Raw genomic sequence first — 11,290 nt, forward strand, 5'->3', positions numbered from 1 at the left:
CAAACTACATGCCTTTTTTAAAACACACGCAAAATAATTAAAACTCAAATGCAATTAAATAAAATACATTGGCATTAAAATAAAACTTCTTTAAAAAAATACATACAAATACATAAAAGTTACTTGAAAAAAAAATAGAAATAAATTTTTATAAAAATTAGTTAAATTTTTTATACAAAATACAGCTACTGTTAACACCAGAGTTTAAACTAAAAAAGGAATAAAATTTGAGTTAATATTTTGTGTAGAAAAATGTTTTGTAAAAAGAAATGTAAAAAAAGCTACAACTATGCAACATAAAAAATTATTAAATAAAAATGCAAACCATTACAAATGCATAATTAAAAAATAGTTTTTGTTTAAAGGAATAGTAGAAAAATAAAAGAATTTTTAGTAGTAAAATTATTAGTCTTAGTAAGTTTCTGTTTTTTTATGTATAAATAAAAAATGAGTACTTTTTTATTTATTTTATTTTACAAGTACATTTTTCGATGTATAAAAATATATTATATTTATAAAGTATTAAAGAATAGTTGTTATTAAACGATTTTTAGTTATCAACGGTAATCGTTTTTTTATAGAACCATTCATTCGTTTATATAGTAGTTATAAAATAAGTAGTTGTAGTTAAAAGTAGAGTTTTATATAATGACTTAAATGACTATAGTGGCATTGTTTGTTTTTTTTTTTCTTTAATTACTTTTTTCTATATATACATGAAATTTATTATAAAGAGTTTTCTAGGAATAAATTATGCAGAACCCATTAAAGCTTCATTACTGAGCATTTCTCGCGTTACCAGAGAGCCGGGATTTATTCTTGTTCTCGAACGCGAACGACTTAGTTGCGCCCGTCGCTCAGCACCAGCCGGTCGTTGTCTACGCTGTTGACGATTATTGCGATTGCCAAAAGCGGAACCTGTCTGTAATGCTTCTAACAAACTGTCCATAACACCTTCTTGCGTTTGTGCCGCATCCATATCGACTAAGGCCAGCTTACGTTGTTGTCTTTCCAGTTGTTCGCGCAATGATTGTTCGCGGGCTTCTTGCATACGTCGCTTCTTTTCTTCCTCCTCACGTTGACGTATGATTTCTTGGTGGGCCTGAACGAAGGCATCCTTAAAGGTTTTGATGTCGGCAAAGAATTCTTCCATTGTATATTTGCTGGGATCGAAAACGAAATATTCACCCAAATCTTTGTATAGTTTTTCCATTTGTACTTGCATTTTGCCTAGATTAGATAAACAATAATTTGCAATTCAATTGTAATTTGTGCCAAAGTTTAAGTTAAATTGTCGAAAAATTAGTCGTCTGAGAGACTTTTGTATCTATCTATCTATCTATCTATCTATCTATCTATCTATCTATCTATCTATCTATCTATCTATCTATCTATCTATCTATCTATTTATATATCTATCTATCTATCTATCTATCTATCTATCTATCTATCTATCTATCTATCTATCTATCTATCTATCTATTTATATATCTATCTATCTCTATCCATCTATCTATAAGTTCTCATGGTTACCCACCAGATAAAGCATCCATGGGCCGTTCTGTAAAATAAAGCACTTACCCAGCACATCAACTTGTTGCCGACAGTCAACAGCAAATTTACCCATCACCTCACTAAACTTATCATCTTCACATTGTGGCACTTTATTGTTTTGCAAATCGGTTTCTAAATTCTTAACAGCAGAAGTCATTTGTCTCATTGACTTTTGTATGGCATCTAAATTGACACGTGACGCCTTGTCCACGTGTGTCATATCATTATAGAAGGTTAAAGCATCGGGGAATTTCTTTTCCACTACATCAACCAAGTAGTGCAGTAGAGTTTGCTTATTTTCGGCGTCTTTTGTGTTTGTTAATTTGGTCAGATAAGAGATTTCAAAACCAAAGGCGGGATCATTTTTGGTGCCGGAATTCATGTAATTACCCATGAGTAATATTAGCTCCAGGATTTTTGAGAATTTCTTACTATTGCGCACCTCTTCACAGGCAGCAGTGCCGGCCACAATGTCGGGCTTGATATCTTGCATCATGTCGGCGAAGGTTAGCTTGAAGTTGAGATTGTGTAGGCGAGGCGAGAGGCGTTTTATTTCACCTAAAAACGAAAGACTTATTAGTTGTACTCTTTAAAATAAAGTGTTTTTGGTACTCACCTATAGTGGCTGCAAACTGTTCTATGGGCGGTAAAGGTTCTCCTTTAGCTTTAATTTCCTGCAAACGTTTCAACTGCTCTGGCGGTGGTAAATATTGTATAAGATTTTGCAATATATTGGAAGACAAAATATCGGTATCACAGCGTAACAGACATATTTTAATTTGTTCATAAGACAAATGCTTGAGCGAGCCACCAAGGAGAATAGAAAGATTTTGAGCTGCCTTGCCGTCAAGCACTCTCAAGTCAATATTTTTCTTGGTCAATGTGGTCGGTTTATCTACGGAATCTTTTTGATCCTTTTTCACCGGTTTCGAAGAGAACTTAAGAGAAAGTTCGTTTAGCATATCGTCCGAGGCTAATTTATCTTCTTGACATTTAACCCAAAAAGATTTTTCTGACATTTTTTGAGGTACAATGGCTTTCCAGTTAGCACGTTTCATAGGATTTTTAACTTCCCACTTTTTCTTGGGTTTCAAGCCATGCGGGAGAACAGGGGCCATGGGTATAAGCATAGGAGGTGGTGGTGGACCTCTAATGCCAGGACCCATGCCAGGCATGGGTGGAGGTGGTGGTCCAGGAGGACCGCCCATTCCGGGCATGGGAGGAGGTGGCGGAGGTCTTGGTCCACCTGGTCCCATACCTGGCATAGGAGGAGGAGGTGGTGGTGGTGGACCACCGCCACTTTGAGGCATGCCAGGCATTGGTGGCGGAGGTGGAGGTGGTGGACCACCACCACCCGCACCTGGTAAGGGTATATTTACCTTTGGTAATTTGTTAGGGGATTGAGCCACCACACCATTTGCTTCCATTAATTTTACTTTTTCCTCTAAATGAGCTGCTTTTGCTTCTGCCTCCTGTTTGGCAATTTCCAATTCTTCGATTTTCTTCTCATACTCTTCCGAACGTTTGGTTTCTTTGGCTTTAGTCTTTTCAACGATATCGTCTAAAAGCAGTGAAGAATCAATATGAAAATCGCGATTTTCAAAATTAGGATCGCCAAATTTGTGAAAAACTATTTGTGACACACACTCTTCTATCAGTTGATAATAAGCTGGCCGGTAATAGAAATCATCACGTATATAGAGTAAATGTTGTAATATCGATAGGAAATAGGGTTCTGCGGGGGTATCGGTGACAATATTCTTAATAACATCAAAACAATCCGTAACATCATCCATATTGTAGGTAACATTATCGAAGCGTTGTGTGAATTCCTCAAAATCATCTTCACGTATTTCATTAAAGATTTTGAAATGCTGCTTCAAGGCGTCATTATTACTCTTCTCTACAATGTCTTTAAATTTATCAAACTTTCCATATAAACCCATGCGCATAATTTCACAGCGCAAATGCAGACGAAAGTTCAAGTCACTCGGTGTATTTGTTAAAGTATTAATAAAAATTAAACTATGACATGCTAATTCTCTACGAGCATCGTATTTGTCGTCCAAAAACAAAGCATCCACTATAGGCCTAAAACGCTCGCTTGACTTGTAAGACGTTGAGGCGGCCGTTGTTATCGCTCTTAATACTTTATCGTAACCATTGCGATCGTGCACCAAACAAAATGAAGCCAACAGCTTAACAGCTTCACACATAGTACTGGGCTTACGTGGATCTAGAGATTGTGCCAAAAGTAATACTACCGTATGTTGATCGGGTGTAAGTACTAGATTTAAACCCCATGTATTATTCATTATCGCCTTAAGACATTTTATACATTCCAATTCGATACGATCGAAGGTGCGTTGTTCCTGCTTACAACGTCTTAGCAGATTGATAATTTCATCGATACCATCTTCACCGAATTCTTTAATCCACGATAGGGGATTATTTGTGAGCGCCACACGTAAACTTTCGATACAGGCATAAATTTTATTTTCACTATGTTCTCCATTGCGCAGGTACTCGATGTAATCGAAGGGTTTTTCAAATTTTGAATTTGCTCGATGTTCGAGGGAATTTTTGCCTAAAAGAATAGATAAAAGAGAAATATTAATATTAATTTATATCGGTGAGAAAGTTATATAATACCAATTCATCATAATACAGTCTAAACGGTTAAAGCTAAAGAGCTGATGTTTGGACAGTAGGTTAGTCTCCCGCGAAATAGATTAATTATAATGGAATTTTTGGAAATTCGAATGTTTTTTTGGGGGAAAATAGGAGTAAAAACTGGCATATTTGGTAACACCATATTACTATACTTTAAAACTTATTGGCTTTCGGTAAACTAGTAACTAGAGTTCTAGTCTGGTAGGCCGAAGGTAGTGGGTTCGATTCCCATCTTATGCAACTAGGCACCCAAAACAAAAAATCTAGAAGCTTAGAGATTGGAAATTGAAATCGTCAAGACGACTGATTACAGAAATCCATTATTATTTCTCTGTAGCGTTTTTAGCGAAATGACGTTTTCATTTTCAGGGAGAAATTACGTTCTCTGTGGATTCATTGCATTGCATTCTCATAATAACATCTGTTCTTTCATATTCACCAACTATTTTGTTATCACATTTTGGGAAACTATGAACTTGGTTGTGCTTTAAACTATCATTTTGATAAAAATCGACATAAAAGTAAGGTGAACTTTATTGGAATTGGGCAGGAGAAGGTACGGCGTTTTATTGCTAATAACTTGGAACATGACATTGTTAGAGAAACATAGACTTACACTTAAATGAGTAGGATATAGACTTAAAGATGGACAAGAGGACAATCCAAACGACAATAACCTTACAAGACCAAAGATTATCACCAACAGCTGGATCAACCGGATTTTTCGCAGTGATGAACTAAGGTCTACAGTCTTAAATTTAATGTTTTAAAAAATTAAACAAGTATGAATTTATAGTGGGGCATAGCCGACCATATGATACCTTACACCAGTCAGTATGTTAAAAATTTGGATTACTAAAATAAAGCATTTAATTAGTTTTTTTATTCCGAAATATTTTTACTTATTTTTGACAAAAACAAAAATTACAAGAGGTCTCATAGGGGAGTAAGAGTAAATATAGACCTATCCTTTTAGATGTTGGTAGAGGAATTTACGTATACTTCAAAGTCATTTATGTAGAGTTATTATTACTGTTTGTAAGTGAATTTTGACCATTTAGTAATTTTTGAGGAGAGTTTGTATAGGGCTAGGGTTAAATGAGGCCCGATCATTACAATAATCGGTAGTGTCTTTAAAGTTCTATACAACTAAGTTTTGCCGACTTTTCGGGGGATACGGTTGTATGGGGCTAGGCGAAATAATAGACTGATTTTAGCCATTTTCAATAGGCTCCTTCCTTGAGCCAAAAATATATATTGTGCCAAATTTTATTCAATTTCGACCTGTATCTTGCGCACTAGGTTTACATGGACAGCCAGCCAGACGGACATAGCTATTCTAAACCGCTTGGTAAACTTTAAGGTGGGTATAGGACGAATATTTTTTGTCTGTTACAAACATCAGTACAAACCCAATATACCCTCCCCACTAAAGTCGTGTAGGGTATAAAAATCACTTACGAAATTCAAATTTAAACATTATCTAGTTTAATGTTCTAAAAATTTAATTTCGCTTTTTTAGTCATACTTTTTTTATATTCCTCAATAATTTCCGTAATATTTTAAATTAATCACATAAATGTGATAAAAATTATATTAAACAAATACAAAATTATGTCTAACCGTTTCACTTCTAATAATAAAAAAAATATATTTACTACCACCACCTACCGACAATACGTTAACAGAATAAATTTAAATGCATATACTTTCGTACGTTTTTATATAAAAATTTGACATTTCAGTGTCAACAAATGAAAACGCAAAAATATATTAATAAAAATATTCTTATTATTATTGTACACAGAAAGCACTTTGTTTAAAACTGTTGCTTTATATGTGAATATACTTAAAAATATATAATAAACAATATTGTTTTGTTTTTAAAATTTGTTTAATAAATGGGAGAATATGGGAAGACATTATAATTGAAATGCCCCACAAATTAAATATATACAAAGTGTAAAAAGTAAAGTTGTATTAAAAAATTATTAAAATACATTTTAAACTACCTACACACATGTCTGTATTTACCAAGAGCACTTGTCAAAATGTAAAAGTTTTACGCTACATTTGCAATGTCTATTTAAAATTTGTTTATCTCATTTGTAATTGGGTGTAAATTTAATAAATAAATATTGATGTTAGACGACATGTATGTATATCAATATAACTATAAAAATAAAATAGGTTAATTATCAAAAAGTTATTAAAAAAGTTCATACTTATTTAAAAGTTAAATTTTATCAATTAGAAGACAACCAATTTTTTTTATAGAATAATAACAAATTTGAAAAATTTTTATATCCTCTGCCCATTTCATTTGTAATTTCAGCATTATTAATCTCAATCCTTACAGAAAAGCAAACTCGATTTGCCGATGTCCATCTGTCCAAACGTATATCAAATATCTTTGGTATCCAAATCATGTATAATTTTCAAGCCATGTTTACGTGAAGTTTCTTATTAAAAATCAGCAAACTCGGTCGAAAACAAAACATATTTCGAATCTTATCTCGATATTTATGTCAAAATATATCCAGAAAGATATAGTACATGGGTTTTTTATCAGATCCTAATAATTAATACGCAGAATTTTTTTCTATTTGTTCAACTAGTTCTATCCTGTTCCAGACGTCTTGTAGCGATATTCTAGACTATATTCTGCAATATAGACAAGAATATAGACTAGACTATAGACATATTCTATATATTAGAATATGTATATAATAAAATACAGACTAGAATATAGACTAGACTATATGCTAGACCCCCAGATGAATGTGGCTCTTTTTTCTTAAAAATGTTCAGATGAATATTAATATTCTTCGTGCAAAATTTTAAGAATTTAGTTGTATTAGTTTCCCAGATAAACAAATTTATTTTGGGAGGTGTTGTTCCCCTCATGGTAGTCCGCCAATTTAATACCCAAAATGTTTACATAGATTTTAAAATTATTCGTGCAAAATTGTAAGATTCTATCTGTAATAGCTTCCAAGATAAACAAATTTTTGTATTTATATGGGAGGTGTCACGCCCTCTAACGCTAGTCCGCCCACTTTTTTATCCTAAATAATCATATTGACACTAAAGTTCCTCCTACAAAATTTGAGGACTTTAACTGTTATATTTTCTCAAGAAAAACGAAATTTTGTATTTAATTAATGTGGAAAGTACCGCTCCCCTCATGGGTAATCCGCCAATTTATTACCAAAAACTTTACATGGATGTTAAAAATTCGTGCAAAATTTTAAAAGTCTAACTGTATTAGTTTCCAAGTTAAACGAATTTTTGTATTTAATTTATATGGGAGGTGCCACGCTCCCTAACGCTAGTCCGCCCACTTTTTATCCTAAATAATCATATTGACACTGAAGTGGCTCCGACAAATTTTGAGGACTCTAACTGTAATATTATCACATATATACGATTTTTTTTATTTTCCTAATGTGGGCGTGGCTCTTCGCCGACTTAAAATTTCAAAATAAAAAGTAGCCTATTACCTATTCCCGAAATAAGCTGTGAAAATGTCAAGAAAATCGTTTCAGCCTTTTAGTAGTTTATAACGTTCAAACATACAAACAAACACACATTCATTTTTAATCATTCATGTTAGAATTTGAATTTACTTGTAGGGTATTAATAAAATTCGAACTACACTAACAACATACCTACTTTTACTTTAAGTCATAATGACATTTTTCAATTCCATTTCAAACGTCATAAATTTAAAAATAAAAATGCATTCATTTTAAATTTTTGTTATTATAAAAATATTAAACATAAATTAAAAATTCAAACAAACAAAAATAAAAAATCTATTTTAAAGACATCGCAAATTTATTTATATTATTTTTCTTTTATGTTTTTACACGTTTATTTTTGGGAGAATTTCTTTTTTATTTTAAATTTCATTTCTTTTTTCGTTGTGTTTCAAGTGTAACGTACATTTTTGAATAAACGATAAAAGTCAAGGTCATTTTGTATTAAACCAGCTGTTTTTGTTATATTTTTATCATTTATACATAAAGAGTATGTATGTTTTTCAATGTAGATTTTTTAAACAATTTTGTATGATTTTAATTGTTTTTTTTTTTTTGCTGTTTTTGTTTAAGTAAGGTTAAACAAACAATCTATTGATAAGAAAGTTTATGCTTAAAATGTAATAAAATTTTGGTTGATTTATAAAGCTTTTAAAGTAATTGTATTTAATTAATATTTTTCAAAACTATTACGACTGATTTTATTTTAAACTGTACTTGCAAAGTTCAGTGTCTTCATATTATTTTAATATAAAATAAGTAAACATATTTTTAATATGTTTCTTGATATAGTTATTTATACAATTTTTTGTATGTATAAATAAAAACACTTTCTTTATCTGAATTTATGCCAAAAACTTTCTGATTATTTTTAAAATATTTTCATATTAATAGAAAAAGGATAAACAATTCGGTTTTATATGCTTTTTATGTACACTACCCAATTATTTAGAAACTGAATTTTCTATTTAAACTCAGAAAATTATTATTTTTTTCACAATTAAAAGAATTTTGTTAAAAAGTAAATTTAATAATTTTGTGCTTATAGTCAAAAGAACATACGCTTTGGTTCCACTTATTTTTAATGAAAATGTAGAAATTGTTAGGTTAGGTTAAAAAGGATTATACACCATAAAAAACGGTGAAACGGAGATCTTAAGGTCCATTGAAGATTCAAACATAGATAAAACAAAAGTAAAACAGTACAAGTAAAACCAGAAAAAAAGAAGTAAAAGGATAGATTTAATAAACAAGTCAGTACCCCAAAGAAAAAAATAGATAGGAGATGATCTTTGTCCCCCTATAACGCCCAGTCCAAAAAGGGACTAAAGCCCTTGACAAATCCAAGTAAACTGCGAGGGTCAAAACCCGCAATATCCCTCGTTTATATTCCTCACTCTGTATCCCAGAATAGTTGCAAACTATATGCTCAATCGTGGAGTCCACCTCATCTTTGCAAAACCTACAATATTCCGGTGTATTGCAAATAAAAATGTTTTGTTTTAAAACAATGATTTTTTGTAGTTGTAGAAAATTTAGAGACAAACCGAAAAACTTCTGTACGATTTAAAGTTTTATTGATGAATGACAAATTAGAAAATTTTCATAATTATACAAAATAACAAAACCAACTACGATCTAATATAGATATAAATTCAAAGTATGTTATGTATTAGGTTTACAAATAGTGTACAGTAATATTTTCAACAGTAGTCAAAAAATATTTGAAATTGACTACGCATTTTCGAACGTATTTTAATATTCTAGAACTACGCTAGTTTACTTTAAAAGCGTTGCACGCCAAGGTAAATATCCCCTCCGAGACCTAAAGGTTCTTAATAAAGAAGAAGAAAGAAATTTAAAAGAAGATAGAAGAAAAGATAAAAAGAAGAATCTAGGCATGAAAGGGAACCCCCTAATTGACAGTATCTGAATAATCAATATATTCCCCTTATGAAGCAAAGGTTTATAAATCATTCATAAAATTAAATTTTGTTTATGAATAGCAAAAATAGTTGATGACATATTTTACAGACGATATCTTAATTACATTCAAAACGCGATTACATATTTTTGTATTATTTAGAAAACAAATATTTTCTTACAAGTAAAAATCCAGTTAAAATGAGGTGGAGAAAAGTCTGAAATAAATTATTCGAAGTACATCAAACTTTAATGAAGAACCAATGAAATTTACCTAACATGACATTAAACATCAAATTTTGACTGCTTCTAAAAATAAGATTACATGTAGTTGAATGTTGTCAAAATTAAACAACCTTCCTCCAATGACACGCTAAAGTTAAATTCATAGGTTTTTTATCAAAATTGGAAGTACTTTAAGTATGTTTTTTTTGTGATGAAAATTCTACTTCTTTTTCCTCACTTTTTTTGCTGGGACATTATTATTTTTAAATTTTATTATAAGGATTTTATAATACACTTCAATTTCCGTTTTTTAAAACTAATATTATTACCTATGTCACATTCATTAGGAAATACATATTTCATTTTAAAAACAAATTAAAATTCAAATTTAGTATGAGCTCGAATGTCAGTAAAGTTAATTTATATTTTTTTGTTTACAACTTCTATCAGCAGCAAATACGCAGCTTATACAAACACATCCACACATATAAATTTTAATCTTCAAGTGCAAAAAATGTCTATGAATCATACATTTATTTTCAATTATAGCATACGATTCAAGTGCTACAATTGAAAATACAAACTCAAAGGTAATAGCGTATAAAAATTATTTATAATAATAAAAGACAACACAAAAAATTGAACACTGGAAACAAATTATAAAAAAAATAACAACTAATGTGTGTAATCTTATCTAAGAATGCCAGTGAAATAAAAATTGTATGGTAACAATAGTTTAGGTTTCCAATAAGTGTCGTCTAGAGCAGACTAGACTTACCTTTTAAGTGCATAAAAATCATTTTTTGTCTTTCAGTTATGGATTTTGAGAGTAGAGGACCACGTTTATCTTTTGGTATATTCATATCCTCTAGAATTTCCATAAACTTAACATCCACCTCAGAATCACTTAGACCACGTATGGTTTTTTCCAATTCCTGTAGATCAAAGGCAGCATCACCATCCGCCGATGTGGGACGACCGGATAAAGTGCCTGTATTGTAGTTGGCACCTTTAGTCTTGGGGCGACCAAACCAACTTTCCAGTAGGCCACCCGATTTTGTTTTTTCATGTTTAGACATTCTAAAAGCAAAGATATGCATGATTTTATTGATATATTTAATTAAGATTTATAAAAAAAAGTAATATTATCAATTATAAAAACTAATCTATCAATTTTTATTGAGCTACAAAACTAAAGTGTTTGCAAGAGTTTCAAAAAGGAAATTGTCAGAAAAACACAGCTGATATGTCTAGCTGTTTTGGGTAGGTGAAATGTTAAGTTACGATTGCATAGTGTGAGAGAGAAGGATAAGTAAAAAATTTGTTTTGATTTTGTATATTTAATCGCTGTTTTTATTTACGTTTACTTTGTA

General features: G+C 31.0%; 1 protein-coding gene across 4 annotated transcripts in view; it reads right to left on the minus strand.

The window, feature by feature from the left end:
• Positions 1-452: 452 nt before the first annotated feature.
• LOC111680779 (protein diaphanous) overlaps positions 453-11,290 on the minus strand; it is a 15,957-nt gene continuing 5,119 nt past the window's right edge. For all 4 annotated transcript variants that reach the window (XM_046951773.1, XM_046951766.1, XM_046951776.1 and 1 more), the window contains 4 exons: positions 10,696-10,997; positions 2,171-4,141; positions 1,582-2,112; positions 453-1,230 (listed from right to left, as the gene is read on the minus strand). In XM_046951773.1, coding sequence (XP_046807729.1) covers positions 752-1,230; positions 1,582-2,112; positions 2,171-4,141; positions 10,696-10,996 — 3,282 coding nt within the window. In that variant the 5' untranslated portion in view covers position 10,997 and the 3' untranslated portion in view covers positions 453-751. The remainder of the gene's footprint in view (positions 1,231-1,581; positions 2,113-2,170; positions 4,142-10,695; positions 10,998-11,290) is intronic.

The sequence above is a fragment of the Lucilia cuprina genome, chromosome 2, assembly GCF_022045245.1.
Source record: "Lucilia cuprina isolate Lc7/37 chromosome 2, ASM2204524v1, whole genome shotgun sequence".
Classification (NCBI taxonomy): Eukaryota; Metazoa; Arthropoda; class Insecta; order Diptera; family Calliphoridae; genus Lucilia; species Lucilia cuprina.